Source organism: Clupea harengus, chromosome 14 (genome assembly GCF_900700415.2).
Source record: "Clupea harengus chromosome 14, Ch_v2.0.2, whole genome shotgun sequence".
In the NCBI taxonomy this organism is placed as follows: Eukaryota; Metazoa; Chordata; class Actinopteri; order Clupeiformes; family Clupeidae; genus Clupea; species Clupea harengus.
In genome coordinates, this window is record NC_045165.1 from 6,838,207 (window position 1) to 6,858,206 (window position 20,000).

Consider the following 20,000-nt stretch of genomic DNA (forward strand, 5'->3'; position numbering starts at 1 on the left):
TCAAAACCCTCCAGGATCAGGTTAGCCACTCTTGCCCTAACCAGTGCAAGATGACTATAAATGTTTAAGAGCAACTCTTCAAGAAAATCTGTGTTCCACTGTCAGATATTTACATTTGTGCAGCCATAATTTTTGTTGTTGTTGTGCTTTTTGAAAAGATGTGGTGTTGAATGTGAAATGAATGTTGAATGTTGTCTCTGTGAGTGCAGCTGAGCGAACTGACCGTACAGGTGAACAAGGGGAAGACGCTCGCCAATGAACCCCTACAGCAGTTGGCCACGCCTACAACCCTGCCTCAGGTTAGCTGTGTGTGTGTGTGTGTGTGTGTGTGTGTGTGTGTGTGTGTGTGTGTGTGTGTGTGTGTGTGTGTGTGTGTGTGTGTGTGTGTGTGTGTGTGTGTGTGTGTGTGTGTGTGTGTGTGTGTGTGTGACGCTGGTTTCCATATGCCCTGTTGAATCCCCTTTTAAACAATGCCAGTTCATCTTGGCTGTTACCTTATCTGATGGCATAGGTTATACTGATCGCTATTCGCTATACTGATAGATTATACTGATCGCTAGACATAACAGATTATTGGCATCTGACACAGTATCATACGACATTTGATACCTATATGGGTCCTTTTTTCCCCCTTATCCCATTATTAGTGCACACCTGTGACGTTTCTGTGTACTGATGTGATGTTTTTGTGTACTGTGTACTGATGTGATGTTCTTGTGTACTGGGTGGTTGATGTGATGTTATTCTGTACTGGGCCCTATTCGCGAGTTAAGCGAGTTAGCGAGATAATTTTCAGGATGAGATAATATAAGTCCCTCCTTTCGGTTTGTGGAAGCAACTTTCGATAAATCACCATAGCAACACATCAATTAGCTCCAACCTGCTCCAGCGCAGGCTAATTTAAGTGAAGCTGGATAAGCTTGCCACACCCCCGGAAAAAGGAGAGATCCCATTGACCAAGGAGCGATATTAGTTAGATTGGCGCTTCATAGTGAGAGAGTTCTTCGCGATCGCCAAGATCCATTATTCCATTATGATGAGTTCTTGTATGAGCGCTACAGATTCAGCCGACAAGGAATAATTTATTTACAAGACCTTCTCGAGCCATTTAATGCAAACACCACTGCCGAGCATTGACTGTCTTGCGCTTTTTTGCGACTGGTACATTTTTTTAGTGTCGGCGATGCAGAGAACAAAGCACTCATAATTATATGACAGTGTTATTAGTACCCCATAGCATATCATTATTGTAGAAAATGATTACGGTGGACTCTGTGACGTTTCTGTGTACTGGGTGGTTGATGTGATGTTATTCTGTACTGATGTGGTTGTATTTATGCTTTGGTGTTTGTGTGTGGTCAGACCCCCCACACCCCGCGCGGCATGAGCATGGAGCTGTCGCAGGTGCTGGAGAGCCAGGAGATAGAGCTGGAGAGCCGCCGCTCCTCCATGATGTCCATGGAGCTGCTGCTGGCCGAGCTCAACGCCGAGCGCAGCGCCAAGAATGAAGAGATCCAGAGGCTCAAGGTGAGCGCTGCAGGGATATGAAAACTAGCCTACACAGGAGCTTCACCATGCAGCTGTAGTGATATGGAAACTAGCGTACACAGGAGCTTCACCATGCAGCTGTAGTGATATGGAAACTAGCGTACACAGGAGCTTCACCATGCAGCTACAGGGATATGAAAACTAGCCTACACAGGAGCTTCACCATGCAGCTACAGGGATATGAAAACTAGCCTACACAGGAGCTTCACCATGCAGGTGCAGGGATATGAAAACTAGCCTACACAGGAGCTTCACCATGCAGCTGCAGGGATATGGAAACTAGCCTACACAGGAGCTTCACCATGCAGCTGCTGTGTGTTCCTGCCTACTTTTTCTCTTCCGATTCCATCACTGTTCATTTTTTGTTTCGTCTTTAGCTTTCATACCTCCATCATTAGTGCTCGTGTATCTTTTATTTGCGACAGCGCCTTTCTGCATCGTCAGGCACCTTTACTCAACGAGGTAATTCTTCAACGGACTTTAGACTGTACAGTATGTCCTGATACCACACTAGTATCTACTAACTACTAACCACACTGGCTTTAGACTGTACAGTATGTCCTGATACTACACTGAGATACAGTTCGAGAGATGTTTGTCATGTAATGGAATATTATAGACTGACAGCAATCATGCTACCCTCCTAGCCTATTTATGGGTTAAAGATACATATATAATACGATATGCTAGATAAAATATCGGTAGCATCTTTTGAAGGAATTCAGTACGGATACATTGTAAGAAACTACTCACTGGAGGAATACCCAGCGGAATTTTCTCTCACCTTTAGTCCCTCCTTGGTAGCAAAAATTTTTTAAAAAAATTCTGTTTGACTGAAAAAAAATCCTGTGTGTGCATGTATAGGCCAACGTGATTGAGAAGGAGATGGCCCAGCTTGAAATCCAGACCCTACTGAACCAGTTTTACACTCAGAACGGCAACCATGGCAACCCACAAGCTAAAGATTCTCAGGGGTTAGTCTCCACCGTGTACATATATACTATGCATTGACTGTCTTAAATACATCTTAAATACAGCTCTTAAGCCTTTGCCTACACTTACTTTTTTTTGGGAGAGATCTATTAGGAACAAAAATGAGCTCAGTCTTGTTTTGTGGTGTTCTTAATCTTGTGCTTGTTGTTGAATACCCTGTTGGTCTTCATTCTGCAGTCTGGAGTTGCCAGATGCTATCTATCACTCAGTTCTAAGGGAACTGCATGACCTCAAGAATGAGAAGGTATGTGGGTTAACTGTGAGCCAGTCAGTCAGTCTCCTAATGGTCACATGACTCTGTCCACAGATGTTCTCTGACCAACTGTCTGTCTTTTCCTGCACAGAGCTCTCTGGAACAGAAGCTGAGCGAGTCTCAGGAAACGTAAGATGTTTATTTTCTTTGTTTGTTTCCTGGGTAGATGGTTTTCTGCTTAAGTCAGGAGGAACATTGTTCTGGCTTGAACACCTGTGTGCATGGTGTGTGTGTAGTTCAACGGTAGGGGATTAATGGTGTGTGTGTGTGTGTCTGTGTTTAGTCTACAGGGTCAGGAGACCACCCTGTCCCAGTCTCAAACATGTGTTCAGGAGTTGACGAGTGAGCTGAGGAATCGGTGTCTCGAGCTTCGAGACCTGCGCCTCAGGGGCCAGGAACACGATCAGCTGTTACAGGTGTGTGTGTGTGAGTGTCTGTTTCAAATGGTATCGCTAACACTTTAAAAGGTATGAAAACGGTAGAAACATTTACGTCAAGTAAAGTGATAAACATACTGAGCACAGGCGATTTAAGAAACAGTTATTTTTTATGCAGGTGTATCATTAAAATATCTGATGGTGTAGGAAGAATTAGATTGCTTGTTTACTACACACTCCATCATAGGACGTGGCGGTGCTGAGGAAGCAGGTGGACCACTTGGCAGAGGAGAATGGGAAACTGGTAGGCCATCAGAACCACAGGCAGAAGATTGAGTACCTGGTCAAACTCAAGAAGGAGAACACCAAACTGCAAGAGGTGTGTTGGACTCGTGTTCAGGTGTACAGGTGAACTCGTGTACAGGTGTACTCGTGTTCAGGGCAGGGCATATTTAGCACTAGCTATTGGATTTCATTTTCTGTTTCAAAGCACAGTGATTAAACTGACTGAAAGTGCCATCAGTGAAAGTACACCGTTTTTGTTTATTATTATTATTATTATTATTATTATTATCGTCTCTAAATCCATCTCTGAATCATCTTTTTGTGGCTTTTTCTCTCCATACAGGAAAATGAGAAACTCAAATCGGAACTTGACAGCGTTAAGGAATGGAAGGTGGAAAATGGAAGAAAACTCTGAGGTGTTCAAATCTCGTGTCTTCCCTTCTCTCGTGTCTTCCCTTCTCTCGTGTCTTCCCTTCTCTCGTGTCTTTCCTTCTCTCGTCTCTTCCCTTCTATCGTCTCTTCCCTTCTCTCGTCTCTTCTCTTGTGTCTTGCCCAGGAAGGCTGCTGCATGGAGCAGTCTGTTAAGCAGAAGAGGGTACTCACTCATAACCACCTGCACAGCAGTACGGTTGACCTCTTCATAATGGAGTAATATGCTGTGCATTCAAACGCTGTGAATGAATGGAATCTAATTACAAGTCAAAAGGCAAAACAACGCATTAAAGACTGTTTCTTAATATCATTATTAATTACATTCTTGATCATTTCTGTAAATTAACTTTTTTTTCCATTATCTGGACTTTCTATCTCTTCTGGAGATTTTCTGAGAGCCTGTCATCCTATTTGTCTTTTTATCCAGTTTGTTTTGTGACTTATGATTATTTTTTTTTAAATCAGGGAATTTTAATTGTGTACACATTAAATAAAAACTAAGGTTATATGGAATAGACTATAAAGAAAGTTTATTTTCTCTGCATTACACCTTGTTTCTTAACCTACATTTTCCCACACAAAATGATTCCCGATCATTAACAGGAAGTGACAATGTAATCAAAACGTGCACGTGGATGTTGGTGGACATCCATTAAATCACTGGCCAGCCCAGTTGGTTTTTGTTAAAAAAGAGTGTGAAAATCAGTTAAGCAGTGACATTAATTAGCAGTGACACACAATTATACTGAAAAGAAAAAGACTACAAGAAAAGATATTCATGTTTATTTTGACAATTAAAAAGTGCATTCAACATCCACTGTATTGCTAAAATGGAAAAAAATGGCGTGAAATATTAATTTCTTTGTTGAAAACTGCCATATTCTAACCGATATGTTAAAATTAAATAATTCAAACCACTCACAATTCCTTGTGACAGTATGGCACAAAGCATGGCCTATGATGTACAGGACTCAGGCATTCTCAAGTCGTTGTACTCCCACACCTAATCTCACAAACACTCTAGCTGTAGGAGATGGCACCAGTGCTAACCAAAAGAAAAGGCACCTTCCTTGCATCGCTTTTACCCCATTGGCTGTGCTTAATTAACTCATTAATCTTCAAACAAAAGCGTGTGTTAGGAAGCAGTTAATGGCAAAATATATCCCGGCAAGGACCAAATCAATAACTTTGGAATAGTAAATCATCCCCGCCACCTATGTGATCAGAACTTCATTCATTGCAATAATATAATATAAATTAAACTATTGTTGGAGAACCAGTATAAACACATTTTATTTTGATAAATACTTGTTTAACAGTATCTACTGTTATAACAGTATTTGCACACAGGTCTCCAACGACCTGGATACTGTACACAGTGTCAGCAGTTTCCAACTGCTTCTCCTCAAAAAAAAAAAGAGGAAAGAAAAAAGCCAGTCATCCCATTGAGGGGATTAATAATCTCACAGTATTACATCCAACACCTTCACCATTCAGTAGCCCATTCATATGTTCATGCGGTGCTCAGAAGAGGCCAGGCATGCGTTCAAGTAAATTATGTTAATGCTCTGAGGGTGGGAACCAATTGCAGCTTGTGTTCCCCATGTTTACCATAGATGTTACCCTATAGGCAAAACCGGGGAAACATCGCCCCCTGTTGGTGACACAGCAGGAATGCAGGAAGACTGCAGGAATGATTAGGGGGGTTGAAGCAAGCAACACTAAAGCTCGTAGTGACACCAGTCAGATTTCAAGAAGGTTTGCTTGTTTTTTTCCTATGAACATGGAGTGCAATGTATTGCATAAACATTCATGCGAGTCATAAATATGCATAACGCTCCCCCACTGCTTACTATACATGCATACACGGAAGGGAGCTTCTCCCTGAATGCATTTTAGATAGTTCTCAAGTGATTGCACCTTTATATATAAAAAAAAAAAAACTCCAGGTAGAAAAATCCAGTAAAAAGCTTTATCTCTAGTTCTTTCTGTATCTTGCTGGCCATTGGGTAGACAATTTGATTTTAATTAGGCATATGTGTCTTTCGCGCTCTCCCTCTCACTCACTCACACACACAGGCAGCCAGGCAGGCAAACACTGCAAACATCTACACATTTCTATAATCCCCCCCCCCCCCCCCCCCATATTTTTGCCTTCTCTGAGTTGTGGCTGATTGTAGGATGTTACTTTTGGATGTAGATGATAACAATGCACAGAGTTCCCACTAGGCCCAGCGCCTGGATGCCCACGAACCAGATCAGCGCCCAAAAGAGCAAGTACACCACTGGCTCCACGATCTTTTCCCCGAAGTACAGCTGTGTGAATCCAATCTGCCGGAGGCACTTGTTCAGCTCACCGAAGAATGTACCCAAGCGCTCGCAGTCATCCACCGCTGCCGCTGCTGGGACAGCAGGCTCGACTCCATATTCAGGTCTGGGTGCAGCACGGGGTCGTGGCCTAACCCGCTGGTCGCCATAAGGAGAGAGCACAGAATGGGGGTGCTAATTAGGACGACAGAGTAGTGTTAAGCATTTCCTCAACCAATCCAACATAATGTGTTGTGCACATAGGAAGGGAACATATTTAACCGAAATGGACCACCTGCAAATGATTCTTAGGCCTTGCACCACAAAGCAATGACTACTACTACTATTACTATTACTACTTAAAAAAGCCTCTTGGCAAGAATTTCTCAAATAGACTGCATAGCTCTAACAACAATGCTTAGGGTCACTGCCCCAGGGCTGGTTAGGTCAGGGCTTCATAGCCAGTGCTTCATAGCCAGTGCTCTCTGAGGGAGAAAAGTGAAACACAAACTGTGACTATGGGATAGTTCCTGAAGCCCTTTTAAACATGCCTATTGGCAAAGTGAGCGGTCACTCATGCAAGCCCGGCCCCACCTGTAAAAGGCAGTGACGGCTCACTCCACTTCACGTTGACCAGCTCTTCAAGGTAAGCAGAGAGTCGGGGGGCCCCGCAGGTCTGTGTCTCACTTATCTCCCTCTGAGAATAGTGGCTGTAAAATAGCCTAACGTTCTCTTTTGGTCGAATCGTTCCGACACAGACTGTGACTCTACGGGAGGTTTAACAACGACCCCGAGCAGTATCCATCAAGCAGTATCCATCAGCCCCGAACTGCCCACCTCAAGCACAGCACGCACAGCAGTCGATACTGTAACATCAGGGTGAAAATGCTTGACAGAGGTATGTGACGAGGCCCAGCTAGCAGCTCCGCATATGGACTGTAGAGATATGCCACAAGACGTGTTCACACCCCATGTTGAGGGAGCCCTGACCACAAATGAGGCCTCTCTGCCTGTGACCTGGGCTGTGGCCACCACAATCCAGTTGGACAGTCTCTGTTTAGAGAGTGCAGTCCTTGGATCTAGTCGCAAAGCACATTAACAGCTGCTCACAATAACTGGATGAGTCAACCTCTCTCTGTCAATAGGTGTGTTTAAAAGGGCTTTAGGAGTGGTAGCACGAGGGGCACTATCCCATAGTCACCAGCTGCAGTGGAATGATCTTTTTTTTTTTTGCTCAGGAACGTTCCTAACTGAGTGAAATGACCCAAAAGTATCAAAGTGGCACCCATGATAAAAGCTCGGCAAATTCTCCAAATGCTAAGAAAACGTACTTCAGTGCTTCCTTCCTTATCTCCTCAGGGTACACTGGACCATACCTTACTAAAGGAAAGGAGATCACGCAGTCCCACAATTCCTTGTGGGAGCAACAAGACCCGTGTCATTAACATCCGCTGTCACATAATTCAGAGTATAATCTACAATTGTAATGTAGCTGTTAGAATTACATTTAAATCCCTCACTCTGGCCTACAGGACAGCCACAGGATCGGGAACCTGCCTATTTAAATGCTATGATTAAGCTCTACTCCCCCTCTCGACCACTTTGCTCCTAGTTAGTTATTAATTAATTTGCTTGAGGCCTACTCTATAGTCATAGTTTTGGTAATTGGTTGTTGTTGTTATTATTATTATACAAATTTGTACTAAATAAATCTCTTAAATTCATTTAATTTCTGTTAATGCCTTTTTCGTTTAGTTTTGATTGTATCTGTTTTCTAATGTATTTTATATATATTTTGTAAGACAAGAGCCTCTGCTAAATATTATAACCACAACTATAATTACGCAGTGTTGGTGTATTTGGATTCTCTTCTCTTAGTACCGCGGTTTTCCCTTCCTAAGTCCTTGTGAATTCTCCTTCACATCCTTCCTTGACCTCATGACGTTTTCCATCGAGGTCAAGAAAAGGTGATTAGGAAGACATAGGACGTCATTTTTTGACTATTCGTGCGCAGCCACGGTCTGTGTCGAACAATTCAACCGAAAGAAAACCTCCCGAGAGACGTTATGCCTATCTGTATATTCCGATTATGTCAGCTGCTTAACTGTGTAGTGCGTGTGTGGACAGTATGTTCTATGTATATTGCCATTAATACCGAGGCTTGAGCTCAGGCTTCTACAGTAGGAGTTGAGTTACACTTCCAGAGCACACAGTCAATACATAACGTTTCAAAACTGTACAAACGTCAACTACAGAAACCACTGCTATTAGAGTATGGGGCACATTGAGTATAGAAGCACATAGCTTTATTATGCTTTGGGTGATTTCTTTTCTGACAATGATACACTACACCGACTTCAATTTAAAAAGGTATCCGGCAGAGACGAGTCACTGCGCGATTATTTAGCCTACTCTTGTGTGTTAATCATGTTATGATTATCCTGAAGCCCTTTGGGTGATCCCGGAAGTTGTTGGAGGTACTTTGGTACAAAGGCTGTTGTTTTTGCTGCTTTACATTCTGCTTAGTCGGTTTATTTGCGGGGGGGATATACAGTGTTAGTATGCGAAGTCTCGATTGAACTGGTAGGCAAACAGTAGGCTACTCATTATCCACAAGCGTTAACTGCGAGAAATTGACGTCTTGGTAACTAACATTAGTTGTATTCAAAAGATAGAACTACATAAGCTAACTTAAATTTCCCCTTAGTCACTGAATCGAGATCAGATTCAATTAGCCAAGAGACATTAATCGGTCTAAATATGTAAAAAAAAAAAGCTAGTTAATGTTATGACAGTCAATCCGATCTGACATACCTGTTCAGTTAGCCTGGGTGAATTAATGTTAGCAGGAGAGGGGTAGCGATATTGATACCTCCGATCCCCCAACTCTGTGAAATCACGGCGATGAAGTTCAGGGACATCATTCACGGTGGACGTTTCGGTCGACATGTTTAAACCAAGTAGTTGTTATTCCATTCAAATTATCCCCTGCAAGAGGTTGGCGGGATCTAGTGCTGATGAAGGAAATGTTTGAGGGGAATCTTCCGGGCCTGCACGTTGTTACCCTACCACCTTATAAGCTCCTCCCTGAGCGCTCGCATTTGGGTCGGGTCGACTAAAGCTGACGATGTTGTGTTCAACGACTTTGGTCACTTGTGATGGTTCCACAATGAGTGCAATAATCTTTTGCTAAATTATTAGCGCGGATAATGTTTTACATTAGAAAGAAAGAATAATACATGTTTTCAATGTGTTCTTTTTTTAAATCATAAACACTTAAAAACATGCGTCTTAAAATGTTTTTTTTGTGGGCAATGTGTTTTTATTTTTTTTTACAATTGCTCATGATCAACCAATTGCTCACCACATTACAAAAAGATAAGAGACATGTGAAGCGCTTTTATTCTCATCTCTTCAAAACAAACTAGCACATGGGGTCCCTACCACATAATTGTAGCAGAATTTAAAATGACGTTTCGGTTCATGAATGTACTTCAGGCAAAATACTGACAGGTACAGAAGTGTGTAATATAGATAGACAAAGTCCATTGAAAGTCCAAGGCTGGCCAATCTAGTTACGAATATCTATGTCCGTCCTGCTGGTAGTCCAATCCAATGGGCATGTACGTTCCATACGCGGATCAGTCTCGTAAGATGGCGACTGCGGAGCCGGTGAGTAACTACAGCCATTCCCGAGAAGCAGTTAAAGTTGTCATAAAAACTAAAATTTGGCAACAGTAAATTAAAGTCAAGTCGAATAGCACATTTGAGAGACTTTAATATTTCATATCGTTTAGCTCTTTATCGGAACCACTTAAAGTAGGTTGAAGTTGGTCTCGGTCTGCCTCTGACCTGATAAGTTGGGAGTGGACTAAATACACATATGTGAATCTTCGTAATTAACGTTACCTAACTAGTTTTCATAATTTCTACAGCAGATGTAATCAGCCTGTGTGGTGTGTCAAATATGGACTGCGCTGCCCTATGTTGGCAGATATACCCAACATAGGGCCCACAACAACGTGATATTGCCGAATAGTTAGCACGCAAGCAAAATGTATAAAAAGTGGCGAGCGTTGGAGTTAATATTAGCCTAGCGATACTTGGCTAACTTACCCTATGTGGCTCTCTTGCCTCTATCTGAAAGTAAGTGACTTGCACAGGTGTTGGGACTGTTCACAGCTGTCGACCTGCTTGTCAGCTAACGTTAGACCATGACAGCTCGTCATACTTATTTTTTTGGTAGTCGGCTAGTTAGCCAGCTTGGAAACTTTTCATGGCATCGTATCGTCAACGTCAAGTCCCCAGCGACAACAATCCGCCCCCACAGTCCCAATGCAGTGCACTTAAAAAATACTTAAATTTCTTTATGATTACCATAAAACGTGACACGGTATAGAACATTTCATATCATTTTTGCCTCATTAATGTAACAAATCTGGATTATGACAGGATTCCCCCATTTCGCCTGAGACGGTGATGGCTAACTTTACGTTACCCTGAAGGCCTATTGGCAAACTACTTTCCAGTCCCAGCTGGAAATTCCACTGAGCTAATACTGTTAAACAGCACCCAGGCTGTAGAGCACACATCACAAAGGGTCCTGCATACTAGTTAAGATATTACAAAGCATAAGAACATAATTAATTAATAACAGAGCTATAATACATAAGCAACTATTATATAAATTATTATTCACTACTATGTCTGTAAACAGTCCAAAAAACAGTAGTTTTCTACAATAATGAGTTGACTACTATGATTATCAACAGTTATACCCTCATTCACAGGAAACTAGTCAAAACCCTTCCAAAACTTCAGAGGAGAACACGGAGGAGACAAGTCAAGAGCTTGCAAATCCTGAAGACTATATCAAACACCCTCTACAGAACAAGTAAGCACTGGGGCATACATTAGGGTTGTGTGGGAGTAAGTAGCAGAAGCTGTTAGAATTTCCTCCTAGGATGCATTACATCAACATGCCAGTGTACCCCACTTTTCCATATTAACAATCTCATTTGATATAATACCATATTTGTATACTGAACATTATTGCCTTCAAGGCAATACACTAGCTGGCCTATTCTAGCAGGTCTGGCACATTTTGCATTTCAGAATTTCATTTTGATAGATATCTAACCTTTCAAAAATTGTATTAAACTATTTACTTTTATAAATGTTATTGTATGAAGCAGCCATCTCTAGCTTATCACTTGGATGGTCTGGGAAGGTAATCATTGCATCAGCCAGACATTAAGACACCTTATGTAGTATGCCAAGGAATTGTGAAGAATTGACAGTCATGTCCAGAATTAATGAAGTGATAGCCTGGGGTGTTCCAGAAATGAATTAGTCGGCAGCTGAAGACTGATGTTGCTGTTCCGCTTCCTCAGATGGTCTCTTTGGTTTTTCAAAAATGACAAGAGCAAGACCTGGCAGGCCAACCTGCGCCTCATCTCAAAGTTCGACACAGTGGAAGACTTTTGGGCGTAAGATTTTGACCTTGATCTGTAACTGTTCTTTAAATAGTGCCATAATATAGAATGACAAAGAGAGAGGTAAATATGATTCTTTTCTGGTTGTATAGTTTATTGAATGTATTTTTAGACAATGCATGTGCATATGCTTGTTCAGATCGGTTCTCTGCAATAATGAATGTCTCTTGTCATTTTAGTTTGTACAATCATATTCAGCTATCAAGCAATCTGATATCAGGCTGTGACTACAGCCTGTTCAAGGTGGGTCTCAGTAAAGAATGGTATAACTATTGGAATCCTTGATAGAATAGTGATTAAGAGTGGTTCAGGAGGTAGAGGAGTCGAGTAATCGACCTCGTTCACCTCACCAAGTGTCTAAGTGTCCTTGAGCAAGACACCAAACCCCTAACCGCTCCCGATGAGCAGGTGGCAACTTAGATAGTAGCCTCTGCCATCGGTGTATGAATGGGTAGATGTCTGAGGCATTAATGTGGTAAGCGCTCTGAGTGCTTCCTGAGTAGAAAAGTGCTATATAAATGCAGTCTATTTACCATTAAAGCTACTTAGGCTATTTTGAAAAATGACTGTTGAAGCCATAGTCATGTTGTGTAGAAGATGAGCTGCAAGCCCTTCACTCAGTAGGCAGCCAAATGTTTAGAAATATTAGAAATACTGTCATCACACTAACAATGAAAGGGTTTTGTTTTCAGGTACATCTGCTGTGTCTTTACCATCTGGCCCAGTCAGTGGTCACAACTTTGCTTCCCTAATGAGTCAACCTGCTGGCAGCTGTTGTGACTGTGGCTTTGTGGGTAATGTAGTGTGTAACTGTTCATACTGCAGGACGGTATTGAGCCGATGTGGGAGGATGCCAGGAACAAGAAGGGTGGCCGCTGGCTCATCACCCTCAGCAAGCAACAGAGACGAGTCGAGCTGGACCGCTTCTGGCTTGAAACGGTGAGCTGCCCCTCACAGCACAGTGTTTTCCGTTCTTCAAGTCCCTCTCCTGGAATGGATTAAACCCCTAAAAAACACACCTCTGTTCCTCAAAATTGCATGTTTATAAAGTTTTTTTATATATATATATAAGTGTAAAAAAAATCCCTCCATGGCCTTAAAATGGCTTGATGTGGCTCTACACCTGTGCTTCATTTAGTATTCACAGATATATGAATATGCAAATTAGCACCAACCCTGTCTTTGGCTTGATTACGTTATAAAAACAGCTAATAATATGTTAATAATGTTAAATTAACTTTGGTCCCCATCACAGCTCCGACTTAGCTAGATTGAAATGATAAACATCCAGATGTGCCGTTAGGGAGAAACGTTTTGAAACCTCTTTCCTCCTGACAGGAAAGTTGACGGGATTGGTTCCTTAGGGACATATGAAACCCAGGCTGTCTGATTCCGTGCTTTTGAGACTATCGTTTGTACACTGCAGCTCCTAAGTGGAAGTACTCAGCCATGTCATTGACTGATTCGTTTGCTCATGATGTGTTGTGTATTACATAAAAAACACAAGGTTAAAAACAAACTTGATTTTTCACCGGAAGGGGTCTTTCAAATTAGAACTAGAAAGTAAAACATTCCCAGGAAGTGGTTGTAGCATAGTATTGGCAGCATGTGCTTGTGTGGCTTTTTAATAGTAAATGGGAAATAAACTAAGTGTCTCGGACCGGGCCATATATACTATTCTAGCCGATCTACACATGGCTTTAACAGAACAGAAGGGAAGGGTGTAATTTGATTAGTTGTTGAGTTGAAATATCAACAACTTTTCACCAGAATGGCAGACTGTACCTTTTAAAGGGTGTACTATGGGTCCTATAAAGGGCCTTAAGCATTTTATGGAATCCACAGTACATCATTTTTTTCAGATGATGTATAGTTGGACAGTTGTCGGTGGAGTTGTGTTTGACGTTTTGTTGTTTTGTTGTTGGTTTATTGTTGTGTACCTTCAGCTGCTGTGCCTGGTTGGAGAGGCCTTTGATGACCACAGCGAAGACATTTGTGGTGCTGTGGTCAACATCCGAACTAAAGGGGACAAAATAGCTGTCTGGACGACAAGCTATGAAAACAGAGATGCTGTCACCCATATAGGGTAAGGCATGGGTATATGTATGCATATATACAAACTCATAAATAATTCAATCTCTTCTAGAAAACATATTTCACTAAAGTCATGCATACATTCATGCTCTTACTCACAATGTAGGGAACCATACACATACACACATTCACTCTGCATAACTATACATGCAGAGTATCCACAACATTACCAGGCATTAAATGACAATCACATTCACACATAGACACATTAAAACACATGTGAAATAAACAAAGCATGCAGACTCACTCTGCCTTCTCCCCCCCCCCCCCTCTATTGTTTGGCCAATAGGAAGGTGTTAAAGGAGCGATTAGGACTGCCCCCGAAGCTGACCATTGGCTACCAGTCCCACACTGACACGGCCACTAAGAGTGGCTCCACTACGAAGAACAAGTATGTGGCCTAAAGGCAGACACTAATGGCCTGGCCTCCTCGTCTTCTATGCCTGGTCTCCCTGTCTGACTGTCCGCACCATAGACATATATAGATACATACATACATTTATATGTCTATGGTGCGCACCCACACCTCTTGTCTTCACACAGACATGCCACCTCACATGCGAACATTCAACATATACACCTACAGCAAACCAAAGCTACCAGACTCGGACTGTATTCTGAAAGGTATACATACACACGGCAACATACTGAACACATGGGCGCACATGTGCGGTAAACCAAAGCTACAGTACAAAAAGCTGACCTTCAGATTCTGATTGTATCTTCCTGCCTTCTTTAAGCCTACTCAACACTTTGACAAAACACACCCACAGATTCAACAAACACAGATTCACAAACAGTGCCTTATATTTACTTTTGGTTGGTATTTGTTTTTGGATTCCTCCTCTCGCACTAGAGGGCGCTCCAGCACCACTGCTTTGGAGAGCTCTCTGGCGAGTGCCTTTGCACCAGTCCAAAGACGTCACCATGGAGACACCACACACTTTCTTCCTTCTCTAGCCCCCCCAGCAGAAGAGAGTCAGTCTGAAATTTGAAAGTAAAAATGGAAGTAGTATTCACACCATCATTTCATCAGAGGCACCTCTCAGCAAAGAGTTTCATTAGAGAGGCAAGATGTGGGGGGAAAAAAGCGCGCTGCGGATGTTTCAGGTTAACAAGCTTCCCATAGACGACACATCTCGGTCGCCAGTCTTGCAGATAAAAACAGTACACACCTCCTGGGTGGAAATTGACCCTCAGTTCAAATGCACACAGACTAAATCATTCATGGTGCTCTCCCCAAAAAACACACCAGGTAACAGACAAGAGCAGTCCATGTCTAAGGAAGTGTTAAAAATTCAATGTGGTCTTATAAAAAAATAAACCTCGATGTTGATTTATTTAATGTCTGAGAAGAAATTGTTTAAAGTTGAAACATGGATTTCTGTTGTGGTTTTCACATAGCCTTGCCTTGACACCCAACATTTAATTTATTTTGACATAATTAAACTTCTTTGCATTTTTCTTTAGAATGCATGCAATCAAAGCCAATGTGATCTTCAAATGTTTGCTTTTTTGGAGTATTAACATAATTAAATCTTTGGTTTTTGCAATTCAATACAGGTGTTTTTTTTTATATTGTGCATTATTTTATGCAGATTTGATTTATACTACATTCCTTGTGAGAATTTGTAAGATAATTGAATATGCAAATCTTGACTGATGCTGTTATGGAATTTATTGTACTCTGATTGTGATTGGGCTTTGTCTTGATTTGGTGGTCAGAGCAAAGCTTTATTTGAAATAAAGGTTTTTGTGAGTTTCAATTTATTTCACTAAAATTGACACAGCACCCTGCAACTTTATGCTGTTATCCTTAGCTCCGTATTACAGCAATGATTTCCAACACCACTTCAGTGATCCAAGCAATGCTTTAAGGAAATTGCGCGTTAAGTTAATAAGCAAATTGTAAACTTTACCACTGTCGTCTATTTCAAGACAAAACGTTTGTTAAACTCCTGGCAAGTAATCAACGTTTAAACATTTGGAAATGCCTTATCAGAGCGAACAATGGCTGATGCCATCAGTGGACCTTTCCTCGTGAAATGTGATTTCTTTTTTGTAGGTTTTATCCCTTCACTCTGGGACGTCGCTGAAGATGTCTGAAGGCATGTCAGTGGCACATTCCAGTGGGGTTTGCTGTACATCTTGAAAGCGCTGATGGTGAATTCTCAGCATGTGGGCTTCCATATGAAATTTTTCTATACGCCTCCTGGCTCCCAGGCACTCCAGAGACTCTTAGATCTCCCCTGAGTGCTCCTGGTTGGCTTAGCCTGATACCTACAGAGTGTGGTGTTAATACTTGTGTACAATTTGTGCTTGTCCAGGTCAGTTGCTGATTAACAAGACAACAGAAGTGGAGCGTATTGCAATCTCATGTTTAGCACATGTGTCAACACACATAAGTATAAATGCTTGACATCACGTGGAGTTCAAACATCCACCAGAAATAGCCCTCCTCATGTTGCTGCACAATCTTCAGTATGGAGTATTCCTCTGTATGACAGATAGAGTAGCTCTCTGTTCGTTTGCAGTGCCTGATGATGTCATTAGAGGAATTGCTTGTGTTTATTTCTGTGATGGAGGCTACAGTTACAGCATTTTGGAAATTCACACCAGAATCTGTCCAGTGTGGTTTTATTGGCCAGAGCCACGGCTTTTAAAATTCTTTCATGTTAGGAATCTGTAACCACAGCAATATGGGCAAGCATTACTTAGAAAACAAAAACCACCACAGGCTCAGTGTCAGAAGGTGGATGTCGAAGGTTGTTGAGTACAACAGTTACTGAATGTATGAACCCCAGTGGTCCCGTATTTTGTGTTGTTTTCAAAGAAAAAGACGGTTTGGATAGGAACACAAATCACACTTCAAATGATCTCACAGTGGTACTGTATCATGGGTGTAATAAGAGCAATGGGACCGTATATTGTTTCCTGTACAGCCATCCACCCTTTCTCAACGCATTTTCAGCATCTAAAGCTTTCTTTGATGTTTCGGGTGTCAGTGGTCCCACTTCTCATACCTCAAACCAAGTGCGCAGGAATGGTCTGTTGAGTATTTAGATCTGAATGGCCGGGTGTAGGGAGCGCCCGTTGCCTATAAAATGTGTATGTGCTGAGGGGCGTTGATGGAAAACGGCAGACAAACAAACAAACCTTAAGCCCACAGCCCTGACCTCCATTATACAGATGCCGCCAGTCATCGATTGTCTGAGACGTTGAGAGTGCAGGGGGGATAAATGCTCCATATCCCTTTGGGTTCAATAAATGAGACTGAGTCAAGGGGGGCAGGCAGGCAATCAGCACAACAATTATATATATATATTTCACAAATGCCACGGCTTTGGAGCGTTCACCCTACACCTCCCATAGGTTTAATGTGTTTTTTCAGAGTGTGGTTTCGCCACATCAGGAGTCTATCTAGCGGAGGCTCAGCCAGTAAACTGCAGATAATGGTCTCCCGGACAAAACTTCAAGGGGAAAATATTGCTCTTTTAACAAGCTCTCTAACCACACCAATGCCACCTGAAGTTTATAGTTTTGTTAGGGCCCAAAAATATCCCCTGGCCAGAGCCAATGAGAAGAGCTGTATTTCTCAGCGGCCCTGCAGCTGTAGCTGTGTTTGTGCCATATCAATAGCTACTGCCTCTACCCAGTCATTAGATATGGTCTTGTTTGTGTTGGTTGACAGCCACATAGATTTATTTGAGGAAAGTACAGCCATTTAACGCTTTGAGGGAGACGAAATTGGGGATGTCACTCTCTTGTCTGCAGGGGTAGCTCACGTGGTTAGCGGAACAAATACAGAGGAATGTCTGTTTCCCCTGAACGGGCAGATGATCAGAATGGAGAGGAGGGATCAGGCCATCGCTCACAGGGCTCTGACTGCCCCGCGGGGAGCGTCTAAGTGGCTCAGCTTCTTACCTGGGGCCATCGCCGCACTCAAATGTGTCTCAGCAGTTTGCCTGGCTCTCTCGCCGGTCTCCCAGGCCGACGATTCATTCGGTGCCAAGTCATTTAAAAAAAAAAAAAAAAAGTCATTCGTCATTCATTAATTTCCCATGCACCTCTGACTGAAAAGTACTGAGAGGGCAGCTAAGCTGATAAGCATCTTTTTTGAAACGAGTCTACCCGAGCGTGCTGCTTTACCACCTCGCTTGATATACAGTAGTTGTGTTGGCATGCTTGTCTCTTATGCCGCTTTACCACCTCGCTTGATATACAGTAGTTGAGTTGGCAAGCTTGTCTCTGGCACACATCTGGCCTAAGTTGTCAGCACCATCGATCTTAACACTTTTGAACTCCACGGGTAACCTTGCTTTACTTAAACCCCTCTGCTTTTGGTGTGGCACATGGGTCTGAACGAGCTTACACAATGAATACGCAGCAGCTATACAGCTTATCACAGGACTATTGTCTTTCTCTTAAAAACAAAAGGACCAGATAATGAGCATAATCAAACCTAACAACATTTCTAGTATTTTAATATGCTACATGTTAGCAACGTCACAAGTTGTTATCAGCAGAGTTGGTGGAGCGTGTGGAACTGAAAACCAGGGCCCTCAACCAAGACGGCCCCTTAATTTGCTCTGAATCAATGAAAATGAAGCCCCTGAGGAGACTAGTGCACAGGGCCCAACATTTGGTGCAAGGCTATGCATTGCCTCGTGTTACTAGAGAGGGGCTGGAAGAGTTAGGCTATTCCCAAAGAAATTAAGCCACAGACAGAAAGCTATTCACAGGCAGAAATTTAGAACTGAGCTGGAGACCGCTAAACGTGCTTCAGGTGCCTAATCTACTTTAGGAAACACAGGAAGAGGTCTTCCAGTTGTGTCAAGCGTTGTTACGGTGATTGATGCAGGCTGTTGAGAGCCCGTCTTTTTTCATGGCTTGTGTTTGTGTGTGTGTGTGTGTGTGTGTGTTTGTCAGTCGGGCATATTGCTGAGTGTTCTGCTGTTTCCCGGCAGATGAGAGCTGCGACGGGAATCCCTCGAGTGTGATTTTTGATGCAGCCTGATGGTCTCCCATGGCAACCGGCGGGTGAGTAAGGGGTTAGAGATGGGGAGCGATAAAAGGGCTCTCGCCACTTCGTGCGTTCCATCCTCTGTCGGCACACACACACACACACTGTGCGTACGTGTGACAGGCCTCACAGCTGCATCAGGCACAGCAGACTGCACCGCTGTGCTCTATCGACTGAACATTTGCTTAATGATTCATCTCGCTTTTCCCACCTCTGCTCAGGCAAACAACCTCCCGTGTGCCTCACACATTTGACAAGCGGCAGGGACTTCTGATGACATTTGGCATTCTCCATCCAAATTAGTTTTAGTCGGAAAATATTTGTGGAGTTCAGTGGTCACCTAGCACATCTCTTCCGAGGAAGAGAGAGGGAGAGAGAAATGTGTGACGCCATTAAAACAAACCCAGCAGCCCCAGTGTCCAGCCTTCATTACCACATATAATCTCATCTCTCCCCCCCTTTTCCTCCTTTCACACTCTCACTCTTTCCCCGGAGGGCACTGACCCGTCAGCACAGAGAGCGGGGAGAGCTTAACAGAACCTCTCCAAAACTGCCCACACACAAATAGGGCACAGGAAAGCACACACACTCACACTCACACTGTCACAATATTACACTGAGAAATATTCACCCAGAGATTTACTGTCACATAAGCACTGGGCAAGTAGCTCATATCCCTCCATCTGTCCGTTCAGTTGTTCGTTCATTCATCCATCTAGACGTCCGTGTTTGTCCAGTATGGTTTTTATGCTGTCGTGCCTTTTCGTCACATGCAGTGGACATGTGCCGGAGAATCTGCATCAGTATTAGGATGGGAAGTGTTAGTTATTTTCCTTTTTTTCATTCAATGTAATCACATCAGAGCCTTAGTGCATCCACACTGACACACCAATTATATTTAGTCATCTAACAAATCCCCATCCCTCAAACAATTTACAGACTGTGCACACATATGTGTGAGGCGGAGAACTGCAGGAGGCCTGCAAAACTGTCCCTCTTGGGCTACTTCGTGTGGGAACGATAATGATTCCTTATGGGTGTTTAACGGCACCATTAGAGAGAGTCAACGAGTGTGAGTTCTCACGCACACACACACACTGCGTGTGAAGATTTAGAGAAGGGGGTGTTTTTTGCCTTTGCAATTGAAGTAGGGGAAATGGGTGTTGCATTTTTTGCCGTGTCTGTGGTTGGTG

At 42.7% G+C, this 20,000-nt stretch overlaps 3 protein-coding genes across 5 annotated transcripts in view; 2 read left to right on the plus strand and 1 right to left on the minus strand.

Annotated features, from left to right (window-relative positions):
* The window catches only part of kif15 (kinesin family member 15), a 16,417-nt gene extending 11,886 nt beyond the window's left edge, over window positions 1-4,531 (plus strand). Inside the window, exons 27-35 of the mRNA XM_031579944.2 lie at window positions 1-20; window positions 210-299; window positions 1,363-1,527; window positions 2,413-2,522; window positions 2,719-2,785; window positions 2,886-2,923; window positions 3,078-3,210; window positions 3,419-3,550; window positions 3,800-4,531. The exon at window positions 1-20 is cut by the window's left edge and continues 127 nt beyond it. Of these exons, the coding sequence (XP_031435804.1) occupies window positions 1-20; window positions 210-299; window positions 1,363-1,527; window positions 2,413-2,522; window positions 2,719-2,785; window positions 2,886-2,923; window positions 3,078-3,210; window positions 3,419-3,550; window positions 3,800-3,871 (827 nt within the window). The 3' untranslated portion in view covers window positions 3,872-4,531. The remainder of the gene's footprint in view (window positions 21-209; window positions 300-1,362; window positions 1,528-2,412; window positions 2,523-2,718; window positions 2,786-2,885; window positions 2,924-3,077; window positions 3,211-3,418; window positions 3,551-3,799) is intronic.
* A 120-nt stretch (window positions 4,532-4,651) lies between these two features.
* fam241a (family with sequence similarity 241 member A) lies at window positions 4,652-9,561 on the minus strand. Of its 2 annotated transcripts, none has more exons than XM_031579946.2 (2): window positions 9,010-9,561; window positions 4,652-6,390 (listed from the first exon to the last, which is right to left on the minus strand). In XM_031579946.2, the coding sequence occupies exons 1-2, from the start codon at window positions 9,142-9,144 to the stop codon at window positions 6,073-6,075; spliced, it is 453 nt and encodes a 150-aa protein (XP_031435806.1). In that variant the 5' UTR covers window positions 9,145-9,561; the 3' UTR covers window positions 4,652-6,072. The 2 variants fall into 2 exon arrangements, with proteins under 2 accessions (XP_031435806.1, XP_012688471.1); XM_012833017.3 differs by having other exon boundaries at window positions 4,652-6,354; window positions 9,010-9,306.
* Window positions 9,562-9,775: 214 nt separating this feature from the next.
* Window positions 9,776-15,550, plus strand: eif4eb (eukaryotic translation initiation factor 4eb). Of its 2 annotated transcripts, none has more exons than XM_012833042.3 (7): window positions 9,776-9,867; window positions 10,986-11,089; window positions 11,589-11,684; window positions 11,870-11,933; window positions 12,516-12,629; window positions 13,637-13,776; window positions 14,074-15,550. In XM_012833042.3, the coding sequence occupies exons 1-7, from the start codon at window positions 9,811-9,813 to the stop codon at window positions 14,186-14,188; spliced, it is 690 nt and encodes a 229-aa protein (XP_012688496.2). In that variant the 5' UTR covers window positions 9,776-9,810; the 3' UTR covers window positions 14,189-15,550. The 2 variants fall into 2 exon arrangements, with proteins under 2 accessions (XP_012688496.2, XP_031435805.1); XM_031579945.2 differs by lacking the exon at window positions 9,776-9,867 and adding an exon at window positions 9,907-10,341.
* The last annotated feature ends 4,450 nt before the right edge of the window (window positions 15,551-20,000 follow it).